General features: G+C 48.6%; 1 protein-coding gene across 1 annotated transcript in view; it reads right to left on the reverse strand.

The window, feature by feature from the left end:
- PAX5 (paired box 5) overlaps positions 1-22693 on the reverse strand; it is a 182558-nt gene that overhangs the window by 145117 nt on the left and 14748 nt on the right. Inside the window, exons 3-5 of the mRNA XM_045881987.3 lie at positions 18239-18436; positions 10237-10301; positions 6420-6548 (exon numbers count right to left, since the gene is read on the reverse strand). Coding sequence (XP_045737943.1) covers positions 6420-6548; positions 10237-10301; positions 18239-18436 — 392 coding nt within the window. The remainder of the gene's footprint in view (positions 1-6419; positions 6549-10236; positions 10302-18238; positions 18437-22693) is intronic.

The raw sequence follows: 22693 nt of genomic DNA on the forward strand, positions 1-22693 counted from the left end.
AGAATGGGGTTTTGGGGGTTTTTTCCCAAGAAAAGCCAAACATCCATATATGAAATCTCCCAATTTTTAAATGTCAGTAACTAATTCAAAATTATTTTAAATGCAAGGCAAGCCAAGTAAAGCATGACAGCCAGGCTGGCCATTGCCACCTGGGTTCCAAGTGATTCCCTTCCCAGCAAGAACCTTGGTCCTGAGCCCTCCACAGACAAAAAAAAGAACTCAGAGAAGGGCCCCCTGCAGGGCCAGCCTGAGGAGACACCCAGGGCACACCTCATGGAGGGCTAGGGAATGGGGCCTGCTCTGGTGAAGCCCCAGGAAAGATCGAGACAAAATGGTAGTCACTTCCTTCCCTGTCTGCAGAGCCTGTGTGGCCTCCATCCTGGGCCTGATGTATCTGAGGGCCTCAGCCAGCTGTGAAGGACTACTGGTCCAACACTGGAAATCCCCTCAGGGAGTGGGCTGGCACTGGGAACCAGGCCCGGTCAACAGACCAGCGTCAAGGACGGCATTCCTGTTGTGAGGGCCCTGCGTGGATAATGGCCCAGAGACAGGAAAGCTCAGAGAAATGCACAGGGAGTGGAAGCACAGAAGGTATGAAGAAGAGGAATGGGAGGCAAGGCAGGAAGGTCAGGACTCATTGTCAAGAGCCGAGGTTAGCCCTGGGAGATCAGTAGGGGTCGGCCCCCCTGCCCCCCATCTCCCCCACCCTCCTAGGACAGGCTGATGGGGTTGCTGGTGGCTTTCAACAGTGGGGGGCAGCAGCCGGACCAAGGAGAATGGGAGAGATGGGAAACAAGAAACAGACCTGTCACGTCAAATAGCAACAGGATACCAAGGATATTCTGAAGAGTCTATTCTCTCCCTCTGCATTTTCCAGATTTTTACTCTGTGACCTGGTCAGACCCCTTCTCTTCTCCAAGCCTGTTTTCCCAGCTGAATAACAACTGGAATGACATGTCCTAGATGTTCTCCAAGGCCCTTTACTCCAGCAGAGGGGACTTGAGGTCCAAGCTGGTGACCCCCAGCCCTCCCACCCAGGCCCAGGTGCTCTGCCTTCTGCCTTCTACCTTGGAACCTCTCTTGTGTACCTAGGGCCTCTTTTGTGGAAAACTGAGACTTGATCCTTTTATCCTTCCATCAACGGGGCTGGAAGACCAAGGTCCTGGGGAAAGAAAGCAAAGCAAAGCAAGTGGCCCTTCGTTTTGCTGCTGACACGTGGGGGCACTGTTGTTCAGTCTGGAGGCCACAACAGTCGTCTTACAAGCAGGAAGTGGGCGGTGGGCAGATCTGCTAGTCTCAGTCACCAAAGAGAACTGTGGCTGGAGCCGGCTTGCCTTCAGCCAGGGGCTGGCCTCACACCCTCCAGCCCCAGTCTCCCTCAGTGGCCACTGATGAAGCTTTTTCTAGGACCAGGCCCTGCGGCTAAACCCTGTAAGGGTATGATTTCATTTTATCCTCACAATAACCCACCAGGCTTGTGCTACCTATACTTTCCAGATGACAAAGTAGAGGGTCAGAGAGATTAAGTAACTTGCCGAAGATGTCACCACAGTAAGGCCTCAGATCACTCTGTCCCTGGCCTGTGAGCCTTGTCCTTGCCTAGATGCCTCACCATCTTATTTGGGGCTCTCCAGAGATCAGAGATCTGTGGAATCAAAGCCTGCCTGTAACTCATAACTCAGGAATCCTGACCTTTCCACACATCCCATTCCCTTCTGGGAAATCTGAGAGGGTTCTCTGCACCTTCTGCTCCAGCCTTCCATCCCAAGCCCTGGGCGGCAGACAGGGCCTTGTGGGCCCTGTGTGGTCTGGGAGCTTCTGAAAGCCCTTCCCTCCCTGCAATGGTTCTCATGGAGGTCTGCAGAACAGGGCTGAGCTGGGGCTTCCAACCTAGGCGAGAGAGGAGCAGGGGGTTGGTAACAGGGAGAGCAAGAGCAAATATAAGAAGACAGAAAGTGAGTATGTATGAGAGAAAGAGAGAGGAATAAGAGAGAGAGAGAGGTGTATACATGTGTGTGAGCATGTAAAAGGTTGTGTGTATGTGTGTGTGTGAGAGAGAGGGTTTGTGTGTGTGTGTGTGTGTGTGTGTGAGAGAGAGAGAGACAGTGGGTGACAGAGAGTGTGTGGGCGGGGGAGAAAGAGAGAGCGCTAGATCAAGAGACAGAAGTAGATACAGAAAAAGTCTACTAACATAAACAGAGGCAGGTAACACTGGATGAGATGCACCCCCAAATGAAAGACATGGGGAGGGACACAAAGACATAGAGGAGACAGGCACCCCCAGAAAGAGGGGTAGACCTGGTCATATCAGGTCCCGCTAAATGCCCCCAAACCTCTCCCTGAGGGTCTTGCTGGACTTGGCAGCTCTTGGAAAGGACAGGCCACCTAGGGGTTTTAGATGCCTTTACTGTGCCCTCTTCAGGCAGAGAGCAGTCCAGGGTCCAGAAGGCCAGAAATTCCACCTGCAATGTGCCCTCTACTGCCCAAACTCCGGGCGGGGGGATAAGGGAAGGGGGAAGTCGAGGACACCTGAATGGGGGCCCCAGAGATGGTGGACAGAGGCCCCATCAGAGATCAAAGGCCCAGGAAGAAACAGGGGGTGGGGCTGCCCTTTCATCCGTGGCCACTCTTCCCAGCCCGGCTGCCAGCCGAGTCCGGCCCTGCCACCACCTCCTACGGGCCTTCTTGGCGGGGGGGCACTACTTCAGGCCCTGTCCCCCTAGCCCAGTGGGATTCCTGAGGCCTATGCCAGAGACTTCTCCGTGCAAGCTCTCAGGCTGGCCCAAGTAGGAGAGGAGGCTGTGTCCCCTGCCTGGGCAGCACAGCCACCTGACCCTCAGTAGCATCCACAAGCCTCCTGAGCATCTCTGGGTGCTATGCCCTGTGCCAAGGAGCAGGCCAGGGAGAGAAACCCATGTGGTGTGGCCTCTGCCCAGTCAAGTCCATGTGGATGGCCACCTCTGAGTCAGGCGGCAGGAGGGGAAAACAAGTAGTAGAACCACTTTCAGACAGGCAGTCAGAGAACCACGTGCTACCCAGATTGGAACAGGCCTCAAAAGTCACAGAGTCCAAACCAGAAGGCCTTCTTTGGCTCTCCTGCCTCTCCTTTGTCTAGCCCCTGCTCACATATCTGATGACAGGGAGTTCATTACCTTTCCAACCTAGTGCTCCCATCGGCCCCGCCTGGCTGTTAGTTTGAAAGCTGTTCCTTGCACTGAGTTGTACTCTGCCTCCCTGGAGCTTTCTGCAGCCGGCCCGGCTCTGCTCTCAGAGGCCCCAGGGCCTTCTCGGCCACCTGGGCCACACACAGCTCATCTGAGATTTGGACATAGTGGCCATACCCCCAAAGCCAATCTTGGAGGCAAACGTCCCGGGGAGAGTCCTAGAATTTCGAGACTGAAAGGGCCCTTGGCAATCCACTAGTCGAACAGTTGTTCTAACTTGTTTGTTTTTGCTACAGAACTCTTTATTCAAATAGAGCTTTCTGTGGAAGCCCAAAATACCAAACAGAAACCTTCCGGGTTGAGGAGATTATCCACTCCCCCTGCTTACTAATCTTGAACCCTCTACAGGCATATGACTGATCCAGTCCACTTACTGAGCACCTATTATGTGCCAAGCACTCGTACTAAAGCCACATTACCCAATACAGTAGCCACTAGGCACATCAGGAGGCTACTGGACACCATGAAATGTAGCAAGTGCACTTGCACCATGAAATGTAGCAAGTGCAATTTCATGTGATTTTAATTATTTTAAATTTAAAAACAGAAGCAATGTAAAATATTTTTCCCTTGATAAAGGGCCACTTCCTAGGAGGAGCCTTCCTGGATCCTTTTGGTCAAAATCAGGCCCTCCCTGCCTGGCTCTCCCCCTCTGGTGTCGCTGCCCATCACAGCACCACCTTTGGAGGGGCTTCGGCTTGTCGGTTTTGCCCGCCAGCCCGTGAGCTCTAGAGGGCAAGCCCTTTGTGACTAGACTCTATTACCACCACCACCACCACCACCCTCCCCGCCCTGAGGCCTGGGCAGAAGAGTAGCACCAGGAAATAGGCAAGTCCTAGCTGGAGGTGACTGCAAAGTGGAATGGAGTGAGCGACACCACCCTACAGAGCCTCAGTCACCTCATCTGAGAAATGGGAGTGAGGATTCCTCTTGGCCTCTTCCCCTTGGCCCGCTATGGCTCTCTCCCTCATGGCCCTTCCCTCAACCTTGCCTCCCACTCTTCCCAATCCTGTCAGCTTCCAGGATCATCATCAAATCATTCTCCCTTAGCCCCCAGACCACAGACTAGATCACTTCCCAGGTCTTTCTGGGCATCAGGACTTGATCTCAAAGATGATCCAATCCTACAACTAATTCTTGATACTCTTGTACAGCAGCCCCAGCACATGGTCATCTAGGCTCCACTTCCATGCCTCTAGTGATGGGGTACTCACTACCTCCCAAGGTAGCCCCCGTTTGCCCCAGACCACTCTCACATTTACACGTTCTTTCTTACACTGAGCTGAAATCTCCTCTGCACCTGCTGCACGCTGGCCCTGAAGCCTACACAGAAAAGTCCAGTTCCTCTCCCCCTCCATGACAGCCCCCCAAATATTTGAAGGCAACGATCCAGTCCCGTTCATTCTTCTCTTCATTGTATCAAAACAACCCTAGAGCCTCAAGGTGTTCTCCAGGTGCTATGATATCCAGACCCCTGTCCATCCAGATTACACCCACCTGGACACATCTCCATCTGTCACTGTCCTTCTTAAAGGTCAGTATCCCAAATGGGTCACCGTCCTCAAGGAATGATCTGATGGCACAGAGCAGTCAAGACCAACAACACACCTGCATTCTGACCACTCAATACATTTTTTTTTAATTTATTTATTTTAAGTAGGCTCTACACCCAACGTGGGGCTTGAACTCATGACCCCAAGATCAAGAGTTGCAGGCTCTACCAACTGAGCCAGCCAGATGCACCTGGAGACCTTTTAAAGCAGCTTGAGAGGCTAAACAGGGGCCGCTGATCAGAGACTGAAAGCTGGTACAGTGTTCTGCAAACAGTAAAACTGCCCCCCCGCCCCGCCCAAAATCAGGACCTGTCTGTTTGGTGGTAAACATCAAACCAGATTTTTTTTTTTTAATTTCTCCAAAAATCTCTGCTGGGATCCCTCAGCCTGTGAGGGAGCGTCACACAACCCGCCCCTCCACCGTGATCAAACACAGCTGGGCCCCAGTTTGGGCACATCTGCTTCGAGTCCAGGTGACAAGGGGAGAAAAGATGAAGCATCAACCCCATAAACCAACAGAGATGGTAGGCCCACTGCCTCCTGCGATAACACAGCCCAGCACCCGCTGAGTTAAACACTTCTGACATCTGCTCTGAGTGTCAAGAACAGGGGAAAGAGGTGAGGGGGTTCTGAAGCCGTGAACCATCCCCACGCACCCCCACAGCTCCAAACGGAGGCCCCAGGCCCAGCCTCTGCACTGCCCGGAACACGCAGACCACAGGCCAACCCACCGCTGGGCCAACTCGTTTTTCTAGTTACAGATCTTAAGTACTTAGGCACGCGCTCCCGAGAACATACATCCCTCACAGGGAGCCGAGAAAGGGAATTGTGCTGAGGAACAGAATAATTGAATCAAGATTTCGGTCACACGGCTCTCAGGCCCTAGACCATAGGCGTTTTGTTTTTTTTTTCCTTTCCTGACTAAGGTCTTACAGACTCCCAGGGGTCAGCCACACTGGCAGCCCATCCAGGCCACGGAGAGCCGGGTGAAGGTGGGCCCATGTCCGGGACGGGGATGGCCAGCTCCAGAGAACCAGGCAGCAGGCGCACACAGGGGCTGAGAAAAACCAACCGGGAAGATTGTCATCTTGGTAATCCCCAGGAGGCCTCTGTACTCCTTCCTTCCAGGCCCAAGGGCCGAGATGAAATGATTCACTTCCTCAAAGCCCCCACCCTCACCACTGCTGGAGGCCTTCTGGGAGACTGTGCATAGCCCTTCTAGAACCCACCTGCTGACCTCTCACTGCAGGGCACGCAGCACCCCTCTCCTCCCGGTCTCCCCCTGCAGAGGGGACGACCCTTTGCTCACACCCTGCACACCCTGCCCTCAGGCATCAGATCTGCATACGGGTCCTCTTACACACCACAAAGCTCCGGCACGAGGGTTCTGCCAGGCCCACTTGCCTCCACCCGAGGTGAAGATGAGGGCGGGCCAGTGAGAAACCTCCAGTCCCAGCCCAGCAGCCTGCCTGCCTCTCCTAGAGCCCTCAGCCCCTCCCCGTGTCCACCCCGCCTGGGGACTCAGGGGCTCGGCGGGCAAACAGGTGCTCAGTGGGCATCTTCGCTTCCACCCCTGACTGATCCGCCCCACAACAGAGCCCGTCAGGTTCATCCTGGACAGGGCTGCATGGGCATCTCTTACCTTCATCTCTCTTGCGCTTGTTGGTGTCGGCGCTGGGGGACGTGATGCCCAGGATGCCGCTGATGGAGTACGAGGAGCCGGCCGAGTCCGTGCTCACCGACGACACCTGCGTCACGGAGCCCGTGGACACTGCGCAGAGGGAGAGGGGCGGTCAGGGCCCGGCAGGAGGACTGTGGGGGCGGGCGCTTCGGGCCAAACAAAGGCACTCGCCCTGCACTGGGCTGATGCGTGCGACTGCCTGCCTGCCTGCGGAGCCGGGGAGTGCGGGACACGGCGAGTGTGTGCTGAGGACACTCGCCCTATGGCAGCCCCTACACCTGGGCGATGTGAATTGCCCTCAGGGGCCATCTGCCCAGGTTTCCTACTGCTGGGGGTGGTGAGAGGGAGAGGATGGGCAGCTAGGAGGACTGGCGGGGCAGAAGAGAGCACGGGACAGTGTCAGAAGGGCACTAGCTCAAATCCCAGCCTGTCCAAGGATGCAGGAAGCAGGGGAATGGAGAAGAGAGAGAGAGGGGAGCCGGGGCCCACCACCAGCCAGTGCTTAAAAAAAAGACCTAGACTACTCATTAAGCAGGTTCATTCCTTGCTACATATCCACCCATCCATGCAGACATAAATACCTGCACACTCATACACTCAGCCAACAAAACTCCAAATGGCAAACCGTTCCTTCTTTTTATAGTTCCTCATTGTCTTTTCTCCTTCCAGTTTACCTGGATTTTAATATTTAATATTAATTATGTAATAATGATATGATATATAATAGAATATATATAGTGCATACATCATATATATTGATATACATAATAATGATAACTAACGTTTTCTGAGAACTTACTCTGTGCCAGGCATTACTGAGGCATTGTTTTATTTATTCTAAGAACAATCTTATAAGGGAGGCAATGTTATTATCTCATTGGAAAGGTAAGGAAACCAAAGCTCAGAGAAAGGTAAGTGACTTGCCCAAGGCCACAGAACTCAGAAGCTAAAGTCTGAACCCCTAGAGTAACCTGTTCCTCGTTAAGGAATCATGAAAAACAATCCTATGCTTCACATTAGTGCAGTGTTTTTCTATTTGATGGTTGCAACAACCTAAAGTGCTATTATTTGATAAATAAGGCTTCACAAGGTGAAGGGATTTGCTCAACGTCATCTAGCCAGTTAGCAGGAGCACTAGGACTGAGCCTCGGGTCTAGACTTGAAGTCTAGATTTCCCCTGTCTGGAAATGTGGGGGCTGGGGTTAGTGACTTATTGTGACTGAGGCCAGGTCTCTACATCCCGAAGGATAAGCACGGGGGAGGGGAGGTTTTGTGCAAGTTTCACATTAACTCCTAACCCCAGACTCCAAGGGAAAGACCAGTCAGTCGTCAGGGTCCTCTGGAGCTATCCAGCTGAATTTCCATTTCTGGGCTGTGGGAATTCTTTCTTGGTTCATTAAAACCTACAAACCAATCTCAGACACATTTCCTTGGGCTATAACTAGCTGGAGGCAGGTGGAGCCGCCTTTGGCTCTAAAGTGTAGAAAATTACAAGAAATGATGGTGATTGCGTGAGAAGCTGTTGGGTGCTTTCCTTGGAGCATATCCAGCTCTTACTTCTACAGACCTAGAGGGAACAGTGCCTTTCTTCTCATATTTGAGTTAGATTTTTAGATCTTCCTTAGGAGACACAGAAGTAGAAATCATTAACTTCTCTTTTCCTTCACCAGAAGAAGCGCCTCAAAATAGATTTATGCAAATCTCACAACCTTTTCTGTATTAAGGTGCAAAGAACAGAGGAAGAAGATCACAAGTCATTTGGTACTTTAAAAAACAACAACCACGTATGACCAAGGCTCACCATGTCGCTGACAGAGCCAATGATATTTTGTGATTGCACTAGACTCAAAAGACCCAAATTCCAATTCTGGCTCCACCACTTATGAGCAGGGTGCCCTTGGGCTAGTTATTTAATCTCTCAACTTCCGTTTCCTCTGCCCTCGATAAATTTGTAAACTATAAGGGGCTGTACACATGTAAGATAGGTTTTTTATAAAAATTTCTGAAACAAAACAAAGCATTCTGCTGACCTACAAGTAGAATTGTTCTTCTAACCCAACTGAAAGAATAGTATAAGTTACTCTTAGTCTGATATTCATTGTTCCGTGATCTGAAATAGTTAAAGCTACAAGTGAAATCTCAGCCATACACATTTCCCCAGGAACCCTCCTCAACCCTCTTCAGCCTAGCTCAACAGAGCTGGTAGTTTCCTTCCTTTGGCTCACACAGTACCCTTTACTTTCTTCTTGAGCCTGAGCTCAGTGTTTTGCAAACTTCTCTTAGTTGCATTCCCCCATTAGACTGAGAAGCCCTGGAGAATGGGGATTAGGTCCTGCCTCCTTTAAAATACTAGTCTCTTGCAAAGCAGGGGCTTAGCAAACACTTTTTGAATGGACTACTAAAGAACTATTTATTTCTTTTAATTTAAATTCAATTAATTACCATATAATGTATTATTTGTTTCAAGGGTACAGGTCTGTGATTCATCAGTCTTATATAATTATTTTAGGGGCACCTGGGTGGCTCAGTGGGTTAAGCATCTGCCTTCAGCTCAGGTCATGATCCCAGGGTTCTGGGATCGAGCCCCACGGTAGCTTCCTGCTCAGCGGGGAGTCTGCTTCTCCCTCTGCTCCTCCCCCTGCTCGTGCTCTCTCTCTCTCTCTCAAATAAATAAAATATTTTTTTAAAAAAGAATTATTTTATGGTAGGGAGGAACTCTCTCTTACCTTTATCCAAAGAGGCAAACATGGAGGACCAGAAACCTCAGGGAGCACCTAGTTTGTGCACCTCAGTCCACAAATGGGGAAACTAAGGCTCAGAGAAGCAAAGGGACTTACACAGTTCACCGGATGAGTTAATGGCAAAGCTGGAAGTATAAGCCTGGCGTCTGCCCATCCCCCATCAACACGGGGAGTTCAAGTTTGCAGTTAAAGAGGGAGTGACAAAGATGTGGAAACATTAGACAGTCTGAGGCATTATTAAATGACAGTGACAGGGACTGTCAGAGGCTTCCTGAATGGCCACCACTTTCTTATAGAATAGCCTTCCCCCCAGAGGTGTTTCCTTTATCCCAAGTGGCGAAATAACGTGTCTTAAATAGACACATGTCACTGACATCTCACAGTCTTTGCGGGGAAGGGAAAGGCACGGAAACTTCCGAATTCTTCAATAGTAAGAAATAGGACCCCCACGCTTACAAGTGGCCCTTGCTCAGACTATTCCCCGTGAGTGTCAAAAACCCCACTGCAGCCCTCAACAATTCATGGAGTACATGAGATCGAAGCGAGAGAGGGGGAGAGAGAGAGAAAGAGAGAAAGTTTGGGAAGTTTTGCCACATCTTCACTGAAGACTGCAAGTGCACAAAGAATTGTGGAAGGGCTGGTTAATAGAAGAAAAAAACACATTCAAAACTACTTACTGACTAATGATGCAGAAAATGTTATGAATAAGTATCCCTTTCTTGATTTATTACTTTAATTATCTGACATTCTATAGACCCCCATTAGTGGATTTTTTTTTTTTTTTTGGCTTAGATTTCAATTTTCTGTCTCATGGTGAAAGCTATTTATCATAATAATCAGTAAAATTCAAAACCTTTTAGCAGTATTTATAAAATTCATTTACCAGGTTCAGCCCTTGGAGAATGACAAAGAAGGCGCATTAGTACGTGTGCCGAAGTGTTTTATGCAGAATTATCTGTCCATAAGAATGATTAAAAGTTCTTTAGACTATTTGGAACCCATTAGATTTTTAAATTTTTTTTAAAAGTTCTTCTTACCTATGCTGTGACTGGAAGCTGGGACCGGCTGGTTGGGTGGTTGCTGTACTTTCGTCCGGATGATCCTGTGGACAGTTGGGAAAGAAAATAATGGCTATTTACCATCATCGAGAAGATATCTCAACTAGCTATGCACGGACAACCAGAAAAGCCTTATCAAGCTGGGGCAGAGGAGGAGGGAGGTTATATCCTAGACTGGGAGTTAGGGGGTTAGAAGAGCTATGGACTAGTCCCAACTCAGCCCCTACCTCCCTGGGTGTCTTTGGATAACTTGCACCCCTGTCTGGGATTCGAGTGCCTCTTCCGTAGAAAAAGGATGATATGTTAGTGTTATGAATGGGCATCTTTTTCTCTGGAGCAGCTCCAGCACCATAAAGAATTCCCTGAGTGACATTAGAGAGTTTCTTCCCTTCCCCAGACCTCTGCCCCTTCTCAGCAGAATGACTGAACCAGGGGACCTCTCTGTTCCCTGGGGGCCCACATGCTCTGGTTTCTCTGCCTTAAAGAGTCACATGAGGAGTCACATCCCCACCTGTTAAAAATTATCAAAGAAGCGGATGTGTGTTGCTCTCAACCTAAAAAGGGTTTAAAGTGCTGGCTTGGCTTTGCTACGAGGAACCCTCCAAAGCTGCCTTGTACAAAATCTCATGGTTACGCTCCAACAGGGCCAGGAGCCAGGGGTGTCCTGGCTTGTCTTTCCAGAGACCTTGCTCTAGTTCAAATATGATGAACTTGATTGTGACCCTGGGCAAGTCCATTCCGTTGTGGGCCTCAATATGACGAGGGAGTTGGAACAGACCACACTACTTGCTTTAAGTGATTAAATCCTCTTTTGGGGGAAAAAATCTTCCAGAAAATCCCACTGTATAAAAGGGGTAACAGCGGTACTGTCTTCCCTCTGCACCTGCTGGCTCCGATGTTCCTCTGCAGAACCCTGGGCTCTGGGAAGCTTAGGCTGTAAATTTCTTTCTGGAACAACACACTCATATGGGTCTCCATGAGACCCCAAGCCCTGCGTGTCATAGAGTAACCAACCTGGCCAGGCCAGAAGCCCCTGTGGGTCCACAAGAAAGTTCCTTCCCTGGCATTTGGGAGAAGGGTGGGTGGTAATACAATGTTCAGCTTCTTTGGAAAAGTTCTACTCCACCCTCCAACTATTACCTTTTAAAAGAACACTTACTAGAATTCTTCTTAATTATAAAAGCAATTTGTGCTCACTGCAGACTTTTAGGACAATAAATATAAAGAAGACATCTAAAAATCACATTTCAGTGTATTTCCTTTATGCTAACATTCCTATGCATAGTAGGAAATATCCATTTTCTGTTAGCAAAATCAAGGTTAAACCATGTACACAGTTTGTATCCCGCTCTCTTCACTCAGTGCCACCATAGGAGAGGCTTTTTCACATTCCAGACCATTATCTCGGGAAGTCCAAGTTGCAAGCTGCACTGGGTCTCCAGCCTGTACAAATGGAGAGCAGTGAGGATGCCCTCACTGGGTTATGGCCTCTGCTCTCCACGATCTCACAGCTCAGTGGTGGGCGCCCAGGCTGCTCAGCATGCTCGGCTGAGAGCCTGGAACGGACATTTCCCTTCATACCACAGCCCAACCACGGGGTCCTCTGGAGTCCAGGCCCTTTGAGCCTCCAGGGTCCTTTGCCCTTTTCTATGAGTCGGTGTAAGTATTGCATCAAATGCATTCGGTGTTTGTTTTCTCCAATATTCGAAGTGCTTTTTTTTTTTAAGATTTTATTTATTTATTCATGAGAGACAGAGAGAGAGAGAGAGAGGCAGAGGGAGAAGCAGGCTCCCAAGGAGCAGGGAGCCTGATGCGGGACTCGATTCCAGGACCCTGGGATCATGACCGGAGCCGAAGGCAGACGCTTAACCATCTGAGCCACCCAGGCGCCCTCAAAGTGCTTATTTTAACTCAGCAAACGTGGAGCATATTCACAAGGACCTGGGAATGAGGTAGTCTTTTGGAACCACCTAGAATTAAGCTAGAATCTGACCTAATTTTTGTATTTTTGTGTATGTCACCTTCTCTGTGGATATATGTGTGTTTGTCTACAGAGATATGGCTTGATATGAATATATGGATATACCAGATGTAAATATAGTTTATCTATGTTACGGTTTATGTATATACAAAAATATGGTAAAATATATCAGAACTATTTCCCATTACTTTCAGCATAAAGTCCTAACTTTTCAAAGTATTGTCTGGCCATTAAATTTAAGCAAACAAAGAAAATTATATTTTCCTTATTTTTCTTTTAAAATATTTATAAATCGTTTGGTAAGACATTATCAATTGTTATAAATCATCAAGAGGCAGCTGCAGCATATCGATTAAATACACAGGCTCCACGGGGTGCCTGGGTGGCTCAGTCGTTTAAGCATCTGTCTTGAGCTCAGGTCATGATCCCAAGGTCCTGGGATCGAGGCCCGCGTCGGGCTCCCTGCTCGGCGGGGAGCCTGCTTCTCCCTCTGCCTCTGTCCCTCCCCGCCAAAGGGTAAATAAAATCTTTCTTTAAAAAATTATATAAATAAATAAATACACAGGCCCAGAATCAGAGGTTGAATCCCAGTTTTCCAACTTGCCAGCTGCATGGCCTTGAGTAAATTACTTAACCTCTCTGTGCCTCAGTTTCTTCATCTGCAAAGTGGGGCTAAGAATCATTCCTACCTCCTAGGGTTATTATGAGAATTAAACTCATTAATAATTTAGAATAGTGGCTACTGCATAGTAAATTCTCTATAAATGTTAGCTGTTATTTTCAGTAGTATCTTCATAACGACTAAAGACCAGCTTCAACCTTGAAAGGTTAGTATTTTCCACGAATGCCTTAAAAACACATGGGATCCCCCCTGGGAATTGGGGAGGGGAAAGCAGCCAACCCCACACCCTATTTTAAGGCTGTAGTGCGGTTGTCCTTTATAGGCGAGACCAAAATATAGGGAACCCGCCAAAGCTGTCCCCAGGGATAGAGATTTTGCCCATCTGCTTGCAGCAGCTGCCAAAAAAAGAACAAAGAGCATTATCTTCCGCTGAGAAGAAATGGTAGTGGGAAGAACAAGACTAATTGAATCATAGCAGTTCTTTAAAAATTTAAAATTAACAAGCAATCATCAAGACTTGTCACAATAAGAGTCACACTCCAGACCTTTTCTAAACCAGAGACAGCCTGGCTAACTGGCACTTAACACTAAAATGTCTAACCTCTACGTTGCTGAGCCTGAGCATGACCCTGGGTGCCATGTGAACATCCTAGATCGTCCAACAGGGAAGAAAGTTCAGCAATCAACCAGTTCCTCCAAATGGGGAAACCAAAGCTCAGAGTGCTCCAGTGACTTGCCAGGGTCACACAGCAGGTCAGCCCAGACTTCCAGGTTCCATGCCTAAGCACTTTCCTTTGGACCACATTCAAAGGAAGTGATCCCCCTGCTAAATATTTCCTACAGGAAATATTGGATTCCAAATCCATTTAGAAACTGAAGGACTAACGTCCCAGGGACTTCAGGTATTACAGGCATTTGTAAGGATCCGATTTCAACATCACCCTCACTTCTTTGAAAGGCTAGGTCTTCTCAGACACATTCCCCCACCACCCTCCATACACAATTACACTGAAAGAGAAAATCATGGTGCCTTTAAAAAAGAAATAGGAAGACAAGGCTGAAGAGATTCCCCATATCTACAGAACTGATCAAACTGCCATTGGGCACTAAGAATCTCGGGCCATCAGCTGTGCTAAGAATCCACAACCAGGGGTGCCTGGGTGGCTCAGTTGGTTGGGCGTCTGCCTTCAGCTCAGGTCATGATCCCAGGGTCCTGAGATCGAGCCCCGCATCGGGCTCCGTGCTCAGCAGGGAGCCTGCTTCTCCCTCTCCCTCTGCCTGCCTGTCTGCCTACTTGTGATCTCTCTGTCTGTCAAATAGATAAATAAAATCTTTAAAAAAGAAAGAAAGACAGAAAGAATCCACAACCAAGGGTTCAACTGGACCATACTGGGAGAGGACACACAGGGGACACCCAGGCCAGCAACTGAGGTGGAGAAGAAAGAGGGAATGGGTAAACAATCTCAGAAGTCTTGCTGCCCAAGTTCAGAGGAAGAGTAGAGTTTACAACTGTCGTCCCCCAGGCCACGTCCATCCCTGAACAAGCTTTATTTGGCTTGCACGGTTACCTGTTTTCATTTGAATTAGTTGCCAATATTTGCAAGGTGGGAGCTTTTACATAAATACATGGATTTGTAGCTTCCCTTGAAAAATCCGAACACCTAGCCATGCTGACCCCACGTTCTCACATGATAACAACCAATTGGTGCTAAAGAGAACTGTCCTTCTAACTGGGAATGCCACCCATGGTGCCCACCACTTGGCCCCTGATTTAGAGCCACAGGTCTCGAACAGAAGGCAGACTCCATTCCACCTGTCTCTGTCAGCTCTCGGACAGTCCCCTCCAACGGACACTCAGGATGGATTCTAAAAATCCTTGGTGTAGCTTCGGCAGCATCCCAGCGCTTCCTTGTCCTTCGAAAGCCACAGAATAACAAGACACTTGGCTTGTGTCCCAGGAAATCTCCCACACGCTCAGCACAACAGGTGCGATGGCACTTAACTCCATGTGGGTCAGGGATTCCCGGGCTGGTCTCCCAGAAGACAGCAGGAAGGCATACACTTGTGGGGGTGGACACTGGAGACGACACTGTGGCCCCCGGAATAGCTACCAATCCCGTCACCACTCCCTCCTTAGCTGTTTGAAATAAGGGAATCGTGAGAAGTTGCCCCCAAGGGAGGCAGGGGCTGGGAGAGGAATCTATGGATATTTGCAAGACGGTTCTTTCGAAACTGCATCCATTTGAACGCAGTGCAGCAGCTTTGCCTTCGTATGGAAAACAGAACTGCATGCTGGGATGGCTCAGGCTTTCTCGGGCAGTGGGGGGCGGGCAGGCAGCCACAGACAGCGTCCCGCACCCTGTCTATCTGCATTGTTGGGTTGGTTGGCTAAAGACCGCAAAGAGCCCTGGGTGAGGAATGGAGGAAGGAGCCAGAGTGTGCCCCCAGAGAAGAGCCCCCAGAGGGGTGCGCAGGAGAGGGCTCCGGGTCCCCGAGGGAGCTACAGACAGGCTGCAAAGCATAAAGGCTGCAAAGTGCACAGAGATGGAGTAGGAATGGCTGTTTCACTCCCCCCTGCCTCTCTTCTGTCAGATCCCCAGTCCTGTCACTGGCAGAGTCCTCCAGGGCAGTGCAAAGAGACAGGCCCTCTTCTTACCATCGGGGAACCTAGGCTCAACTCCCAGCTCCACCTCAAAATCATCATTCCTCTGCTCTCCCCTGCTGGGCCTCAGTTTCTTTACCTGCCACAGAACAGAGTTAAGCCTCAAGGGCTGTAGGAGACCACAGGTGTGAAAACACCTCAGAGGTACAGCCCCCGCTGGGGACACGGGAGGCCCTGAGGCCGGCCACGGCCCCAGCCACGGGCAACCAGCAGGCAGAGCTGCACAGAAAAGCTCCAAGCACAAAGCATCGGCTGCTCCACGGTTTCCCTAGACACTCATTCAAGCACCCCTTACAGCCTTCACCCCCTCTGCCAAGCTATGTGCTCTATTTATTTCATCTGTTCCTTTCAAGTAACTTACTTTTTGACTTAAATAGACTTCTTTTATGAGGCAACACTAGTTCTTTACCGTAAAGGGGAGGGATAGTCCATAAAGTTCACACTGACTGGCTTGGTGTTCTAGTTATATTTTTCTAAAGTCCATTAAAATAAATTCATCATAAAATAATTTTCATCCTTGTATTACAGAAGGGCTGGAGCCCTGCAAATGAGTTATGCTTGTCCTGTAAGGCATTTTTTTTCACTGAAATTAGTCACCCCCATTTAAAAACATGGAGGTTTTATATACACAAACACATAGATACATGCACACACTAATCCTAGTTTCCAGATTCCCTTCAAGAGTGGAAAGATTCTGGCAAATCCTGGGCCTGCTTTCCCGGCAGCATTCAGCTGGTGCTGAGAAGGCCCTGCCCCTTCAATACTGCTGTGCTGTCTGTTTGCCGCAGACCCAACCTTTCCCTATCACCTCACACCTGGCCCGCTTCACTGCCTGGCCACAACAGGCATTAGATTTTGGGACCCCCACGGGCAACCTAAAGTTATCTTTCAAACCACCAATTACATGTACACCCTACACTGGGAAATCCGTGGGCCCCCAAAGCCTGACCACAGGTTTGGCAGAAGTTTCTTTGCAGAGCAGGCTTCTGCTGCTGCACTGCTCATAGGGAAAGAGTCACGTTGCTTTGCGTGATGGAAATCCTGCAATGAGCCAGAAGCAGGGTCCTCACAAAGCACATTGGAGCCCCTCATAATCCAGAAAAAGAACAGGAGTATTCTCCGCCCCCCAAACCCACCACAATAGTTGCTACCTCCTCAGCTAATTTGGGCTGACCAGACTTCTAATCCGCACCAGAATCCTGTCCTAGACAAGGAGGCCCTCTAGAACAGAGACTAAGAGACAGTGTGCCCAATTCCCTCTCTCTTCTCAGCACCTTGCATGATGTCAGGGCCAAGGTAAAGATTTGCTGAGAGAAAGAAAACAGGCTAACGGTAATGAAATAGCAGGACTCAAAACATCAACACAGACACTGACACAGTGACTCTGCGCATTTGAGTCACCACAGAAGGAACAACCAGCAGGCCCAGAAGGGATCTCTGAGACATTCTGGTCTAACCACCTCTTTCTGCCAGAGGCTAGGGGTCTCCTATGCCCAAGTAGGCTCTGCACTGACAAGGGTCGCCTGTGATCTTGGAGAAATGGGAACTGGTCAAGTTTTCGGTCTGCTGGCTTCTCTTCTCTTTGTGGAGTTTAGACAACAATCGTTTCTATTTATCTTACAACTTCATCCTTGACCTCTGTGGGTTTAGATGGAATTGAGACTGCACCATCTACAATAGAAAACTTTCTTTCAGGAATTTTTAAAGCTCTGAGAGCTCCGTTAGATACTTCCTGGATCAGACTGCAGAGTAGAAAGTGCCTCTGCAGTTCCCAGGACAATCCCATGCCTGGTATTCACGGTATTTCTCTGGTTTTTTCTCTCCATGGGTGAGATTGAGGGCAACTGGGTAGGGGGCAGCCCCCTAACTCCACAGCATCTTAGTGTCCTGGATGTCACTCTTGGAGATCACAGACCCACATCAGAACCTCCAAAGTCTGGGGCTCTCAGAGACAGCAAGAGCTTTGTCAAGGTCACACTTGGAGGTTGTGGCAGAGCTGGGACAAGGAACTAAATCCTCCAACTTCAAGTCCAGGCTCTGTTTTCCACACTCAGTGGCTCAACCTCTGCCCAAACGGAAGGCAGGGATTTTCTTCCTGGGAAGGTCTGATATAGGCCAGTGCTAACACTTTGAGCATGGGCTTACAAGGAAGTGACATTTGTGGGGCCCGATCAGGACAATCCCCTGCTAAGTTCTCCACACACAGAGGCGGGTGGGAAAGTGAGTGATAAAAATCACTCTGGGCTCATGGGCGCCTGGGTGGCTCAGGTGGTTGGGCGACTGCCTTCGGCTCAGGTCATGATCCTGGAGTCCCGGGATCGAGTCCCGCATCGGGCTCCCTGCTCGGCAGGGAGTCTGCTTCTCCCTCTGACCCTCCTCCCTCTCATGCTCTCTGTCTCTCATTCTCTCTGTCTCAAATAAATAAATAAAATCTTAAAAAAAAAAAAAAATCACTCTGGGCTCAGAAAAATCTCAAGCAGCCTGGGTACTGACATGGCCTTCCCTCCCTGGGCCTAGAACTCCTGCCCACTTTGGAAAGACAAGAAAGGCGATAGAGAGATCTATTGAGGCCCTGTTAGCCCCCCTCCTATCTGATAACCCCTCAGGGGCCTTAATGAATGGAGAGACCAGATCCTTCGGAAAAGCACCCGCAGAGCCTCCAGGATACCCCATTCCACCCAGATCCCCAGCCCCCCCACAGGCAGCAGCCCCTCACCTGTTGATGGAACTGACGCTGGGCACCGTGTCATTGTCACACACACGTTCCGCCAGCAGCCGGTCCCTGATCTCCCAGGCAAACATGGTGGGATTTTGGCGTTTATACTCAGCGATTTTTTCCACCACTTTGGGCGTGGCGACCTTTGGTTTGGATCCTCCAATTACCCCAGGCTTGATGCTCCCCGTCTCATAATACCTAGGACCCAAGGAGAAAGGAGCTTAGCCATGAGGAACCAGCAAAATGGACCAGCAAAATGGATGTTTGCAACAAAATAGCTACTCTGTCCAGAAACCATCTGGATCTGTGCCGTCCAGTTTAGCAGCCACTAGCCATACGGGGCTTTTGAACATTTGAAATATGGCTCATTTGAATTGAGGTGCACTATAAGCATAAAATACACACCAGATTGTCAAAACTTAGTAGAAAAAAAAAGAACGTAAAATCTCTCATTAATAATTTTTATATTGGTTATATGCTGAAGTGATCACACTTTTCATCTACTGGGCTAAATAAGATACATAAAATTCATTTTACCTGTTTATTTTACCCTTTTTAAATACACTACCAGGAAATTTTAAATTTCAAACTCAGCTCACATTCTATTTCTGTCGGACAGTGCTGGTCCGGATGCTATGCATTAATTAGTTAATTCACTCTATCACATTCATCTACCATTTTACAGTTTACAGGAAACTTTCAAGTCAGCTTTCCCATTTGATCCCCACAACAGTTCTAAAGCACATAAATATTTTGAACAAATGAAAGAAAAATGAATGAATAGGTCCCTACTGGTAGGTATAAAACAGAGATCCATAGAGGTTAAATGGCTTGTCCAGGATCACACAAGACCCACTGGCCAAACCAGGATGGAGGCCCGGCCTCCCGAGCTAAAATTTCCCCCAGAAAGTTGGCTTGTGCCTTTAATTTACCAGCACTCCCATCCCCTAGCAGATTCCATCTGCATTCTGTGAAACTGTCCCCTAAAATGCAACCTTTTTTTTGCCATAAGATTAAAATGATAACCCTAGTATAAAACTAAAAGGAGTGTTGGATTCCAGAATTAACTGGAAATATATATATAAGTCAAAACCCAAGCAATAAAAAAAAAGCCAACCACAAGTCACTGCAGCTCTTCCAGGGAACTCCCCTGAGGTAAATCGCTGTTTCTAAGGACATTTCCATGCTATCAGCTCTTCCTCGTTAACACAAATAGGATGTCAGGGTTTTACAGTAAAACCGAGACCGGGGAGAAGAGTGCCGTGAAAGATCATTCCAGGGGAAAAAATATTACTTGATTCCTTTTCTGAATCTGAGCCTTTACTGGATGTCTCTCAACATTTACAGAGAAATTCTTGACTCCTCTTGCAAAGGAGATTATCTTGCTATTGAGAATTTCTTTAGCCAAGAAGACATTTTAGAAATGACTGTTAATTTTTTTTTAAGTAAACTCTGCACCCAACGTGGGGCCAGGACTCAAGACCCTGAGATCAAGAGTCGGACACTCCACCGACTGAGCCAGCCAGGGCGCCCCCATCACTGGTAATTTTTCAGCCTATAAACCAAGAGTTTATAACAGGTAAGGGAAAGAGGTGATTCTCCTATGGATGGATGGGAAGTGTTACCCAAGAACAATGACTAGTTACATTTAAAGAGATGTTGAAATTCTCAGTCTGGGTAAATCTAGTTAGGGCCAAGTTAGTGGATATTCTAGAAACAGATGAAATAATTTGGGAGCAGTGATGCAGAAGTGGAAATTCTGTTTTTCAGTGAGAAAAGTGAGTCATGTACAAATATGGACCATAAGGAAGAACTCAACCTATCCTCTCTCTTTCTGTAATGACCGAAAAATTGTAATTAATCGCAAAGAGGCTTTAAGAACTATCCAAGAAAATGTTATTTTGCCAGAAGGTTAGAAAGGCACCCAAATCAAGGCACACAGCAATCTCTGCAGCTTCCAATTATCCTTCCAATTTTACAATAAAAAGTCATTTCTTATTATCAACAACACAGTAACTCCTTATTTAGGCACATTGCTCTAAAGTTCATACAGAGCTCTTCCTCAAATTATCTGGATCCTCACATCAATCCTAAGAGGCCAGCGGATTTTATTTATGGAAGGGGAAACTGATGATGAGAAGAGTAAGTGACTTGCCCAACTTCCTTCTGGAAGTCAGAGCCAGTCCCAGCTCTCAGATCTGACTCTGAACCCAGTCTTCTTCCCACTAGAGCAAACTTCTGCTTCGACTGTAAAAATGAAAACAACGATGATGTTGATGATCCCTTGCAACTGTAGAAAGCTTTCCCATTTACCAGGCAGTTCACATGCATCTTTGCACCCACTCACTGGTCACAGAGTGCCAGTTATAGGCACTGTCTTGGGGCAGAGGTTACAGACAGAGACAAACCTGGGCTGAGGACACAAAACATACTAGTGGAATGAGCTGGCAATATTCCCACAGCAGCAGCGAGAGCAGCGGGAGGGAGCTGCCCCTCCCCCCAGCCCCTGTCCCGCTGGTCTGGCTGGGGGTGGCAGCACCCAGGGCTCTCCGAGCAGGGCCAACCACAGCAGGTCACAGCCTTGACACGAGACCTCTGTCTGCCTTTTGACTGACCCATCAGCCAGGCCCTTAGAAGGCAACCCTGACACCCCAGGGGAAACCCCAGTTGGCAACCGTGTGAAGTGAGGAATCGGACTGAAGAATTGCTCTTCCCTCTCAGCACAACCACCACTCAGCCTCTTGGCTTACACACAACAGACAGACAGCCGCCGCCAACACACGGCACGCTAGTTTGGGAGTAAAGAAGTGGGCGTGGTAGTCCGTGCCTCTGACACTAACAAGCTGTGTGACCTTGGCCAAACCTCTTAGCCTCTCTGGGCCTCTGTCGCCCCATTTGTATAATAAGGGGAGCATGTCTGCCCAGCCTGCCTCACAGGACGCAGGCAGAAATGCAGAATGGGTAAGAAAAAGCTTTGCAAAACATAAAGAGCACGTGCTGCGGATTAAAATCCTCTGAGTGTTTATTACTGTGTAACATACCACCCAGTTCCAAAAGGTCTGAACCCCCCCAGCCAGGCTCCAGTGAAAGAAGACAACAACCAGGCTTTCTGGGTGGATTTAAATGGGCCTCACATGCCACCAGGCTCCTGAGCCTCGAGCTCTGTGGACTGAATGCCCACACTCCTGGCAAACCGCCACCTTCCCAAGATGATGGGGGTCTCTGCCTGCCCCAGGGACTCTGCCTGCCTTGTCATGCAGCCTCTGAAAACCACGGCTACCACATACAACCACTCTCTATAATCTGTCACTCCAAATGCGCCCATCAAATTCTTCGGTGACCAAAAAAAAAAAAAGTCAGTGGATGGAACAACCCCAGTTCAGAAATTCCCAGTCACACGTTTTAGGGCTGAACTTGTTTCTTAAAAGGCAGTTCTAATTAGAGTGACATTTTGTCCACTGTGGTTCTTAGTTATGAAAATAATGAGCTATGAAATTCCAATTTATTGTTGACAACTTAAACGGCCAGGCACCGGAGCGGCTCATAACTTCCGAGTGCCACTCTACCTAGTGACAAATCTATTCTGGGCCTCGGGAGGCTGCCGGCTGGGCCTGGGAGGGTCCTTGTCCCCTTCAGTCTCCAGGGGAGATCTGGAGGGCTCCGGGGCACCAGAACATGAGGACTCAGCATCTGGACGTCCCCTCTGAGAAGGGCTCGGCATCTTGCCCTGAGAAGATTTCAAACAGCAAGCAAGATGTCGGCTCAACAATAATGTCTCAGCAAAAACAAAGGAAAGGCCTTCTTTTTTCTCTCTCTCTCCCTCAGTGCAATGAAGAGGCTTCCCAAGAAGATAGCTAAGATCCACTTAGCTCTCAAAGTCTGACACTGAGATAGTCTAAAATATTTCTTTCCTCTCTTCTCTCTCTCCTTCTGTCTGGTCTTCACTGCTCTATTCTAGTCTATTCTCTGTTTTAAAATCAATCATTCTCTTTTCTCTTCATCTCCCTCTCCTCTATTTTTCTTCTTTTATTCTCACTCTCATCCTCCTGCCTAAAACCACCATCTAACGAGAACACCATGCTGATGTCCAGCCTTCCTCCTTGAACTCTGGCTGGGGCTCATTTGCTGCCAAGTGCTAAACAGGAGTGGAGCCCAGAGCCTCCCCGGCTGCGAGGTGACCTGGGGTGGGCAGGGGATAAGGAATAAACACAAGGATCAAGGTCCCCAAAGGGGATGCTAGACCCCTGGCCTTGAAACTTCTTCCCTTGGCCTCCAGTACGGCTCCCCAAGGTTAGAAACTGCTATTCCCTCCATCTAAGAGAATTTCTTAAATTCCAGCAGATGAAAGGGAAAGAACATGCAGAAAATCACAATGTAACTGATATACTTCAAATATTTTTTTTTTCTATTCAGGCAACTGTTCTCAAATCATAATGCAAGCTACAGGATCAAGGT

The sequence above is a fragment of the Mirounga angustirostris genome, unplaced genomic scaffold (genome assembly GCF_029215605.1).
Source record: "Mirounga angustirostris isolate CCGP_5_RB_7025 unplaced genomic scaffold, mMirAng1.0.hap1 SCAF_15, whole genome shotgun sequence".
NCBI lineage: Eukaryota > Metazoa > Chordata > Mammalia > Carnivora > Phocidae > Mirounga > Mirounga angustirostris.